Source organism: Haemaphysalis longicornis, unplaced genomic scaffold (assembly GCF_048455015.1).
Source record: "Haemaphysalis longicornis isolate Haplotype H1 unplaced genomic scaffold, Haemaphysalis longicornis Haplotype H1 scaffold_2, whole genome shotgun sequence".
Lineage (NCBI taxonomy): Eukaryota > Metazoa > Arthropoda > Arachnida > Ixodida > Ixodidae > Haemaphysalis > Haemaphysalis longicornis.
The window spans coordinates 258671556-258683655 of NW_027526295.1; the positions used below are offsets into that span (position 1 = coordinate 258671556).

General features: G+C 43.8%; 1 protein-coding gene across 5 annotated transcripts in view; it reads left to right on the top strand.

Moving 5' to 3' along the window:
- The window catches only part of LOC144170477 (protein unc-13 homolog B-like), a 343140-nt gene that overhangs the window by 295677 nt on the left and 35363 nt on the right, over positions 1-12100 (top strand). For 3 of the 5 annotated variants that reach the window (XM_077700307.1, XM_077700304.1, XM_077700306.1), the window contains 3 exons: positions 3941-4047; positions 8229-8370; positions 10734-10775. In XM_077700307.1, coding sequence (XP_077556433.1) covers positions 3941-4047; positions 8229-8370; positions 10734-10775 — 291 coding nt within the window. Of the gene's footprint in view, positions 1-2530; positions 2638-3940; positions 4048-8228; positions 8371-10733; positions 10776-12100 lie in introns of all 5 variants that reach the window. The other 2 variants (XM_077700308.1, XM_077700305.1) reach the window with 1 other exon arrangement.

Genomic DNA, 12100 nt, shown 5'->3' on the forward strand with positions numbered 1-12100 from the left:
TTTGGAACTGCTTATAAGTTGTTTACGTTCAGGTTTCAGTTTGTTTTTATCACCGTATTTTATTTGTAACATGTGCTAATTTTTCAGTAGTGTGTGCCTTTTCATTCCTAAATAATCAGCACTTCAGTGCAGCGTTGTTCTTGTGATAAAAAAAACAGGCAAATGCCTTAAGCATACATCGGCTCCACACTGCCATTTGCTGCTTCTATGCCTTTGCAGCGTAAGCTTTGGTCTACAATACAAGGTCTAGCTGGGAGCCAGTTTTATTGTATGTACTATGCGGACATAGAAGAGTGTGATCTGTCCTCCACTAACTGCAAAAACTCAAAACTCAGAAAAGTGCTGATGTACTGGTGCTATCATTAGTTATTGGAACAAGGATTTGTGAATATCTCAAGATATTTGTCTTACTAGCTTTATGGCAGACATTACCGATTTACAGGAAGCTTTCTGTATAAGGGATGACTCCTTTAAATGCACACAAACACACAAATGCAGCCAGGTAGTTTCTGGAAGAAGAAATAACTGTAACTTTATGAGACCGTGTTCCAATTACTTTTGACGGCACCTGTACAGGAACCAGGTGAAATGAAATAGGAGTGCATCAAAGAGAAATTTGGTGTTATGAAGTAAGCTCTCTGGGCACCCATGCATTAATTTCCATATGCCATTCCGGCACTCTCAGGAGTATAGACAACACTCTCTGATGTTCATGTTCATGTCAAACAGGAGCAACCCTTATACATCGAAGAAACTTAAGTATGTTGCTTTGCTTCTGGTGAAGAACAGTGCAGAATGGTCATTTTTGTACATATCAACCTAACTCATTTTAGATTTGCCTGCTCGCATAGGTGGAGAATAAGGTTTTCATGCATTATTGCCGTCTCATGGAAGTAATGTTTTATTGTGTTTGACCGTTACACAAAAGTGTCGTGATCTGACCTGTTCGTTCAACCTCGGAATAGGCAACAACAAGTTCAGGTCTATGTGCAATGTAATTAAGTTAACTTGGCTCCGTAACGTTCCAATGGCCTATGCATTATCTGACAACTCTATGCAATTCTCAATTTGATGTCTTTATTAGCTTTATTTTTCTTTTTGCCAGAAACCACTTAGTGGTGTCAGACTTTTGATCCCAGTGGTCGTCACTTTTTAGCTCAGGAAAAGGATAATGAGCTGAGTACAATTAACTAAAAGCTGTCTCCTCTTTGAATGCATTTACTGTGTGGGTGCACTCAATAGCTGCTCATTTGCTCAGCCTTCTGTCTACAGTGCTCTTAGTTGCTCTAAAAAGATCTACTTTATCATTACAGTTGTATGCATTACGTGTTATGTGTTGTATTACTGGACAAGTGTAAAACTCAGAGGCACTACAAGAAAAATTTCTGACTTGTAAAGCAAACATACATACAGTCTAACCCACTTATAACTATAATGATGTGCCACAAAAAAAGCCATTGTTATAACCAGTAATTGTTATAACAGGGTTGCGCAGTGAAATTTGCTCTTATAAGTGTTTAGGGATTTTCAGGCACTATTTATGAAACAAATGTAATTGCGTGGCCAACCAACCCCGGCTTAACCATGTGTGTGCCGACCGACTCCACAGGGCTCCTGGGCACGGCCGCTCGATGGAAAGTAGGTTTCCATCGAGCGGCTGTGCCCTAGGAAAGAAAGACCACCGTCTTGCACATAGGAGGAAGTCTTCACATCAAATCCTTGACTGTTTCTTTCTTTTTTAACAATTGGCAGATTGCGCGATACTAAAGTGGTGTTCTTTTCTGCCTCTTTTAACATCTGTAATCAACTGTAGCCTAGAGGATGCCCTTCGCCCCACTGTAGCTTTATTTTAATATAGACAGTGTTGGAACAGGTGGTGCCCTTGCCCCTCTTATTTTATTTTGTGGGCCGGCTGATAGCAGGAGAAGAGGGCAGTCAGAGGTCTCCTCAGTCAGCTATAGCGTGGCTACATAAGAGGCACCAACTTTTTCCGGGTGTTAGGAAGATAGAAGTTGCCGCAACTTATTTCATGCTTAAAAAGTCATGCTTGCTCACACACAATGCACCCAAGATCTCTCACAGATCTCCAAATACTATACCCTGCATACGCTCATACCGTCAGGCTCAATTTTTATAACCAATAAAAAGAAAAAATACCATTGTTTTTAAGCCATTTATTTTACCATATAACATATAGCAAAGTTAACGGTGCCACAGCTTTTTATTGTTATATCCAACATATTGTTATAACCGGTATTGTTATAAGTGGGTTGGACTGTAGTGGTGCAAATCTAGCTTAGCGTCATTGCCACTCAGTGCTCAGTTTGAAGCACACATGCAGTCAGATAGTACGACTTTCCCACTTGGACTGAGGCTCCCTGCCTCCTACTGCAACCACAAATGAGCGGGGAGGTTGTGTGATTCGTGCCGCCAAGCATGTGCATCGATCGTGGTGCCGTTGTTGCCCAGTTTGGTGCGAGGAGCTGTGAGCGAGCGTGTGTGCGTGAACTTTGTGCTGCCACCGATGTAGGGCCGTATTTGGCGTGGATGTTAAGAGCCACACGGGTCACCAGAGGGCAGTCAAGCAGAGCGTGCTTGACGGAACCTCCAAGTGGTCAGCTAAAATTGCCATCACCGGTAGGTCCAGCGTGCCAGAGCCCGCTCACCTTGCGGGCTGGCTGCTACTCCAGTGTTTGATTGTGCCCCCACACAGAGTGCCTTGCCTGCCAGGGGATGCTGTGGTTGTCAGCACAGCTCATCGTAGGCGCTGAACAAAAACCGCTGTCTAAAAGTACCAGCATTCCGCTTGAATCGGCTATAGATTTAGAAAGCTCTGCGGCATCATTCCACTTGCCCACTCGCAAGACCTCCAATTTGATTACTTTGATGGCTGCTTGAAACGGATGCACCCACCACATCCCCTGGCACTAAACGGTGTGTCACTTTGTAAGGCGGCCACGTAGCCTTGAACAGAAAGGCTACCAGTGTGAAACTGCGCACACATGCTCACTGATAGACAAACCATCGATGGACGAGGAAGGAAGTTGTCCGAGGACTCGCGTGTTCCCAAGCCCCATTCGCAACGAACTCGCGCGTCGTCGCTGCGGAAGACACGTTTCCGTCACCTCTCTTCCCCCTGCTTGCGAAGAGCAAAGTGTGGTGTGGTGATTGTGGTGGTGTGGCTTTGCGTCGGTGTTGACGAGCGACCTACCTTTCCCTCTCCTCCTGCCCTACACATCCGTCTTGTGCTATTGTTCCCCACTTCTTGCTGTGCCCTTGTTTTTGCTAGTGTTTTGAAACCTACTCCTGCGTTATTATTTGTTTTTGTTTGCGCGCGTGGTGACTGTCTGGTGACCTGCCCCGTGTGTCAATTGCGAGAGGGTCTCTCTCTCTGTCTCACGCGCACTGTATTATGAGTCTCGTAAGCGTGTGCGCTGCAACAGAAATAAGCAACTTGGAAACTTTGATTCCCTAGCATGTTTGAAATCGGTCAAGTGCATCACTATGAAGTGTTCTTTACAGAAGGTGCACCCTTGCATTTTGAATGACAGTGCAGGCATCCATTGTTGATGAGACAGCTGTCAGAATGAAAAGAATGAAACCGCACACATGCAGACGAAATCCGTGATCGTTTAAGTTGTAGGAAATGAAGCATGTATGTATCGTTTATTTGTGATGCCGAAGGTGGATTTATTATATTAGGTCTTGGCTACCTTTCAGAAGAGAAAAGCATCACAGGGTAATGGATCTTCCCCACAGGCGAGGGGGCACACCACGACTTGCCCTCTTTTCTGTTGTACTACTAGTTGGTAACTCGTGAATTGCCTTGCGAGAGCGCGGCAACAGATCTAAAACCTCAAACCCACCCAAAAAAGAGGAGGCAAGGTTTGTGAGAGCAGCAGCAATAAGGAGCCAACCACCTCTGCTACCACCATTGCAGGCTGACTTTCTCGATTGACGCCGACACTCACATTGATGCCCTCCAGCAAGCTGAAGAGTCCATCTTCGAGGGCACATCGAAGTGGTCGTGCAAAATTGCCATCACAGGTACCAGCGCCACGCCAGCCACCCTCTCGCGTGGCCAGATTACTTGAACCTTCATACACTGCTGCGCATTCTCTGTCCTTCTTCTCCGAATAGTTTCTTTCTCATTTTATTCGCGCAATGGCCGGCTGCGTGTAAGATGTTCTTGTTACTTTTTCAAACTTTGCCCCTGCCCTTTTTTTTCTTTTTTTTTTATTTCCTTTTCTCGTCCTTACTTGCTCTTGCCCCCCTAGCCCATTCTATATGCCAGGAATGCGCTTAGGCTGGTCGTGGCTGGTTCTGGCTGACTGGTGCATTGCGCTTGCGAGCTCAGGTGTTTTGTGTCTGAGCAAGTCAACACCGACAGCTGGTAGTGCAGGCCTAGCTGTCTTTTATGTATATACTATATAGAAAATTTTTGGTGTGATTTACAAGACCAACCAACCTCATCAAAGAATCTTCTAAGACGACCGCCCTTTCCCTTCTGCAATAGTTATTAACCTAGATTGGATAGAAGGGTGAGGCAGCTGGCAAGCATCAGGCAAGTTCATTAATTAGGCCAAATCTGGTTAACCTGCCAGGGTCGAAGTTACAGAAATTGATCATCTAACTTCCCTGGGGAAAAAAAAAACAAAATAAGGAATTGTGCTTGTCACTCTCCTCCATGAGCCATAATTTTTTAGCAACATTTTCCAGTTTTAAAAATTTGGCATGAGAAAACCGTATCAACGCTCTAAAGTATTTTCTTGTCCCTTTGCTGAACACAAACCTCTGACGTTTTTAAAGTCCTTTTAATCGTTTTATTTTTCTTGCGAATATGTCTTACTAGACCAGTCTCTCTTTTACTCGGGCCCGTTCGCTTGTTTTCTCACACCTAAAACAAACGGACCTCTAGTGGGTTTTAAGGATGCTGCAGATTAAACCTGTTTTGCTCTACTTCAGCATACTTACAGCGGCCCCACGCTGCCGGCGACTTGTCAGACACAAAACCCGTGGGCTCCGCTGCAAGCTTAGTTTTTAGGCGCAGGCCACACTTTTTTTGTTGAACGTTCAAAGCCTGCCTGCCATTCGGTCTCAAGCTCCGTCTTACACGTGCCGGCGTTCCCTCTCTCTCTCTCTGGGATTGCATCTCCCGGCCGAGGCCATTCCATCTAGCAGCACATGTAGGATGAGATGACCCATAGAGGCATGGGTTGATCCCCCCTCCACGTCTCACACGACACTGGGGCCTCCTGCGTCTCTTCACAACCCACGCCAGGCTTCCGTTTCGGGTACCTCTGGGACGACACCCTTTTTAGCTATAGTACCGCACAGTATGTACCTTCCACACTGCAGCAGCCGCCGTCTTTGCAGCGTACAGTGTAAAGGCGTCGGAGTATGAATGAGAACCTGTTATTGCCAAGTTTTTGGATGGACTGGCGACTACTTTTTGGTTGTTCGCCACTTGTGAAGCAGTTTTTCAGTAGGGTGGTTTATGTTGGTAGTTTTATCCCCTTCTTGCCCGAGTTTCTGGAACAATTGCCCTTAAGAAAACTAAACTTTGGACCAGTTTCTCTAAAAACTTTCCTCTTCGGTACTCTAGACTCTCAATTGGCTTCATGACTTATGAGAGTTAATAAACTCTCCTTTGCACACCCAAAGGGCGTAGACAAATCTGCTTCAGTAAAGACATTTTCTACTACTAGTACGACTCACACAGCCACTACTGGTGCAAGAAATTCGCCAGGCCTAAGTGGATGTCCTTAGCAAGCCTAAAAAGAGAATCTGCGTCGCTGACAACGTGAAACTGCTTTATGGGCATAGATTACAGCCAAGGTATACGATCTAGCCCATATGAGTAAGGCAGATGTAATTCGCAGTTATTGACTTGGTATCATTCCTCAAAGCAAGGCCTGAGATTTCCAGATGTTACAGTATCTTAATCTGAAAATATTTGATTGTTGTATGTGCTGACTAGAATGAGGAGTAAGATTTGACGAGGCCAGTAATCAAGTACGCACGAAGTTCAGTACTTCCCTCGTGGCTTCTGCTTATCATTGTTAGATTAAGCTTTAAAATAACTTGAAGACTGTCAGATAAATCTCGTTCAAATAAAGCAAAGCAAAGCCCACCCTATTAGTACTGGCTTAAATGCTAGAACCAACCTGCTTTTGTGTAACTGGAATTTCATATTTTTCTAACATAACTACATTATATAAAATAAGCAAATGTATACTGTCTTACTGGATTGAAAGAGTCTTGCTTGCTGTTCTTTGGTATGTCTCTTTTTGCCATTGCCTGCCTACCTGCCTGCTGCATGATTTAAATCCTGTCTGTGTGCATAAAATGTGGTCTTCCATCGATGCTTCCGTGGCACTTTGCATGCTGCTCGATCAAAGTTCACATTGCACTCCTTGCACCTCTTCCCATTTTTGCCTGTCTTCCTAGCAGCGTTCCTGTGACCTGAAACGTCTAACTTTTCAAAGAAATCTCACCACTTCTTCAAACCCAAACCAGAGGGTTTTTTTCGCATCCCTACATTCCGCCCCTTAATCATCTCTATAAGGCTGCTGTAGGCTGAGAGCATCTCTTTACAGAGACAGCTTGCAAAATTTTAGCTACCAGCCTTGTGTACACTAACCTGCTGTGCCATGTGTGTGCATACGTGTGTGTTTTGAAGAACACATTCGTGTATAAATCAAGAGCATTCATTTGCAAGTGTTGTTGTGCTTTTTTTTCTTTTGCTGCTATGTTTATAACAAATTAATAATGCTCACAGATTTAGGCGTGGTTGTTTGAGTAATCTTTTATTTCACATGTCATAGATTGTGCTTCATCAAGTCTAGAAACTTTTAGACTTTATAATAGGTGCTGTGGTGCAACAAACGTTAGCCAAACAACATTTTGCAGCAGTATTGATTAAAAAAATAGAAAGGTACTGATCACCAGGGTGTCGGCAGGTGAATTTTTTTTTAATAGTTCTAAATTTTTTTCTTGAAGGATGCAGTGACTAGATACTAAACTTTGCATTAAGTTCTTCAGTACTGCATCCTACATCTGTTTTGATTGAACTGTTCCATTGCATCCAAGCATAAACTATCCTCTGAAAAGGCAAGGAGTGAGTTTTTAGGCTCAATGCCAATGAGTAAGCTATATGAAGCTTTTTTTGTACCAGTTTTATTACAACAAGATTTACATGATAAAACAAATTACAACTGCTATTATTGTTTTAGCTATGACGATTGTTGTGTAGTCACAAACTTTCTGCTCCACCTGAAAAAAAACATTACTGAACACCTTTTTCAAGTGTGCCAATACCGCAGGGTGCTCGTAGCATCCTGGATTCAGTGGATTTATATGTCCTACAGCAATTTATGACTTCTCAGTTTAAATTGTAAACAATAATTAACAATTATAATAAAAACAACAATTAATTTTTGTCCGGTTACTTATCAGAGAAACAACAAGAGCTTAATATCGTTTTGCCATAAGGCAGTTGCACTTGTACTTGTGCAGGCATTTTTCCTTATTTGCCAAAGCATAATAGCAGAGAACATTTTAAGCCAGTGATTGGTAACTAGCTTTTGCCTGTGCATAAATGTGTCAAGTTTTTGCCTAGGTTGCTGCCATATCTTAGGGTTGTTGCTCTGAACCTTAAATCATTCAAATGCAAAAAAATGTGATCAGCTTAAGTACCAGTTCTCGTGCCATCTTTCCCGCTTCAATTACGGGTTTAAGACACACAAGTAAACAATTTTCTTACATTTTTTTGTGTCAGAAAGGTGCCTCGCCTAGTTAGTTAAAGCCAACTTTGATGCTGTATGCAAGATTCACTTCAAGATGATCTCAAAGGGACAGTGAAAATTCATTAGTCTTTTTCAAAATTACCAAAAGTGTACCTTCCTTTTAACAATGAATCTGCTTTATACGAGGTTGTCTTAATGGCAGTATAATTATAGCCCATTTGGTCTGCTTATTGTTTACTCAGCTAACAGCCTGATAAACGGGTCAGGCCCAAGTTTTAATGCAGATCCTTTTTTGCCACCTCATTGTAGACCTTTATGCAATCTTCACATCATCTGTCCAGCTTCATCGAAAAAATAACAACAACAAAAAAACGAGGTTCTTTTGTGGTGTGCATGCGTTCTGTGCTGAGCAATGTTGTAGCATGCTCGGTCAGTGCCTTGTGCTGACTTGTCTTCCTGTGGGGCGGGGCCTGTGTGCAGTCATATGCGCGCAAGGTCTCATAGCGAAAGACAAAAGTGGCACAAGCGATCCCTACGTAACGGTTCAAGTAGGCAAGACCAAGAAGAGGACGCGGACAATGCCAAGGGACCTGAATCCCGTCTGGAACGAGAAGTTTTGCTTGTGAGTTGTCCTTCCTCCTCTTCCCTTCTATCTTTCAACTTTAATGAGCCTGTGAGGCCTTTGATTCGATTTTCATACGGTGTCTCTACTGGCTGAATAAGTTCAGTATGGTTACAAGTAGTATACGTTTTTTTTTTTCTTTATGTAATGTAGTTCTGCCAGAATCCTTTAAGAGTAGCTCATCAAGTATTGTTTTTCGGCCGGCCTGGTTTCAATATTCTTAAGTAGATATCGGCAACTTGTGACCCACAGGCCACATGCAGCCTGCACGGCAGTGTTATGCGGCCTCTGGCACGCCATCAGAACCCCCCCAACTCCCCTTGTCACTTCCTATGTGAAGGCCGACACGGCAGTTTTGACCTCAAGTGGAGTAAAACACGTGCTACACAACATCGCCTCCTGTATTTTTACAATGCCAAACGCATCAGCCCGGACCGGCCAACCAAACCCTCTCCTTCTACTCTGGCCACTCTCCCCCAATGGGGGAGAGTGGCCAGCGCTTTAGTCCCAGCGCTTTAGTCACGTGGCCGGTTCATCTCGGGGCGACGCTTGGTGGAAAGCGGCAACATTGGCAAAACGTGCTCCGCCGCGGCTCTGAGTTTTCTAACGCTGGCACGAGCGCCATTACTTTGGCAATCTCAAAGATCGGTTGCCTTGGCAACCAGGCACAAGCCACTCTCGAATTCAGTTACGGTTTCGTGATCGCGGTTCAGCTCGGGGCCCCACCTTATGACAGGTGGGCACTGCAGACGTACTACCACTCACTCCCATTAGGAAGCGCGCGATGCGTTTGGCATTGTAAAATACAGGAGGCGATGTACACAAGCGTTTAGAAGGCCTTTGAGTCGAATGTCATTTGCCTCAAATCACACCTTGAAATGCTATTTGAGTCAAAGGAGCACCACCAACGACCTTTTGAGGTTCTCGAAGGCCTTTGAAACGCGTACGGTCATACTCTCTGGCACAGTTTCTGCATGCCGTAATTACGAAAACAATTATTTAAGAGTTAAATTTGGTGTTTAAAGTGCACGATCTTCATACTTTTTCACTTGTTTTTGTTCTCTATCGCTCTGCGATTACAAGGTAACTTGGTACTCTCAACACCAATGGTGAAAAAAAGGACAAATAAAACTGGCTTTTAGTGCATTTTTTGTGCACCCGTGTAGATTGCTATCATATTTGGTTACTCATAATTGTTTTTATGCCAATTTTAACTCTAAGATTAAATTATTCTCAAGAACGAAGAAGGGCAGCAGTGGCGACACCTAAACATGGCGGGCGAATGCTGAAACTTTCAACTGCCTTTGAGAATTGTCTTGGAGATCAGCAGAACTCCTTCCAGTTTGAATGGCATTTAAAATTTCGAAGGCCATTGGACTCAAATGTCCTTCCAAGTGCTCATGTAGCACAGTTATTAAAAACAGAGGAAGGTCACTTCCAGTTGGCATTGTCCCCCATCTTCCAGCTTTATACATTATTTTCGATTCGCTGAAGAATTTTTTGTCTTTGCCTGGAAAGCCCCCCCCAATTGCCATCCGGGCCCCGCCGTGTCGGCTTCAGCCCTTCACCTCAAAATGTTGGTGGTGGTGGTGGTGGTGGTGATGTTTATTGACGGGTGGACCTAGCCTTGCATGGTATGCCGGCAATTGCTCACCCGTCAGCACCTTTTTACCGCTATGCGCAGGAATTCACCATGCTTCGCTGAGGCTTGTGACCCTTAAAAATTGCAGGATCAAACGAAAGATGTTCCTCCTCGTGATCCAATGGCCTTCCGGGAAAATTAAATCGTTCAAAGAGGCATGCGGAGCGGCTATCCTTCGCAGTTCTTTAAACAAAGCTAACCGCTCCTCCGCATGCTCTCGGCAGTCCATAATAAAATGACCGATGTCACCTGTAGCACCACACGTTCCGCACAGAGGTGAAGAGATAATGTTCAGCTTATGAAGCCACGCCAATGTCCGTGCTGAGTTGGTCCGGATGCGGAACAGTAAGGTTGCTGCTGTTCGAAAGGATAACACAGATGTTTTGCATGCATCCTTTAGGCCTCAAGTGAGGCTAATATGGGTGTATGCATATACATACCTACTTAGTAACTTGCCATCCAATATTTTACCACATCATTTAAGGGGGAGACCATTTTATTGGGTAATTAACATCCCCACTTTTTGGTAAAACAAGCAGTTACTATATAAAGATTCTGTATGAGTTGCTATATCAAGCTGAATTTCTGCATGGTTCTTGTTTTATCAGCTGTGGCATTAACTCCCTGCCTTTTCTCTCCCACGCATGCCTTGGTTTGCCTTTGGTCTTTTTGTGTACTATTTAGAAAGCCAGAGTTTAAAATTGTTGTCTGGCTTTTGCAGCGAATGCCATAACTCTTCGGACCGCATCAAAGTGCGAGTTTGGTAAGTTGCCACATTTCATTTTTGCAAATCAGCCGAGGGAGGGAAGGCAGCAAAGGGAGGGTAGATGGATACTTTTATCTTTTCAGGCACTTTAAAGGGGCCATGAAGACAAAAACACAAGTTTGGTTCATTCAAAAGACGGCGTCGTTAGAATCATACTGACACCACTTTCAACGTAAACTTCGCTCAAATAAGCTACATAATTAGGAATAAAGGGAATGGCCATGCGACCCACTAGCTCATTTCCCGCAACAGAACCTATGATGTCATACCAGCCAGCTCTGCGATTGGCGGAGGGCGGCAAGAGCAAACGCAAATTAGGCAGAGCTTATAAACTTGCCGAACGAGCTATTTGCGCTCAAATTTAGGGCTCATTCTTTTTAAAAGCCGTAAGAATGGTGGGACAAACAGTGGAAGTTACGAAAGCAACATAAACATAGAAGTACCGATGCGTACTGCTGTTGGTACTGCGTGCACTATGCTTGGTTTAGCTGCGCAGGACTGCGGGGCTTTGGGGTTGTCTTAGATGACACTAGCTGATTGATGCAAGCAACGTGTCTTACGTGACCGTATTTGTCGAGCAAGCACTATGTTTCACGAAACCATTATTTTCTCCCTGAACAAAAACAAGCCAGGTTTAAATACGGTCAAAAACGAACCAAAGGCAGAAAAGGGCTTGCCACGGTATGGTGGCGCCATCTAGGTTCACTAACGGTAAATAATGCTTCGCAATCGGCTGCAGAGCGGTCGGTTCCTGTGATGTCATTGCAGACCACGAGAACACACGATTTAGTGGAAAAATCAAAATTTTAACTTAAATTGATTAATTTCTTCGTGAATAAATCATCGTTTGCTGCTGGACAAGCGCTGGGGGCACTATAAAACTCAAAATCTTTCGAATAAAACAAACTTGTACTTTGTCTTCATGGCCCCTTTAAGTAATGTAAAGTACTTTTAACTAGTAACAAAGACACCTGGCTGCATTTTATCCCCTGCCCTTCATTGCGCCTCTGTCCATCCTATATAACCTTTTCACTTCCGAGTTTAATTGGTTCTCACTCCCTGCCAGGTTTCTTTCCAGGTTCGTTCGGTAATGTTTTCAGGCTCGTAATGCACTATGATGCTCTGCAGGACACATAAACACTTTAGTGAGGATTACCTTATTCAAACAAAATGTTGTACCGGAATACGAGCATTTTAATGCTTATATATTTACTAAAATAACTACTGACTAGTTAGGATGCCCAGGTGTTTGAAAAACGACTTTTAGGTAGATATTTTTTGAAAAATGCACAACTCAAAGTGGCACCTCGCATCTAACGCGT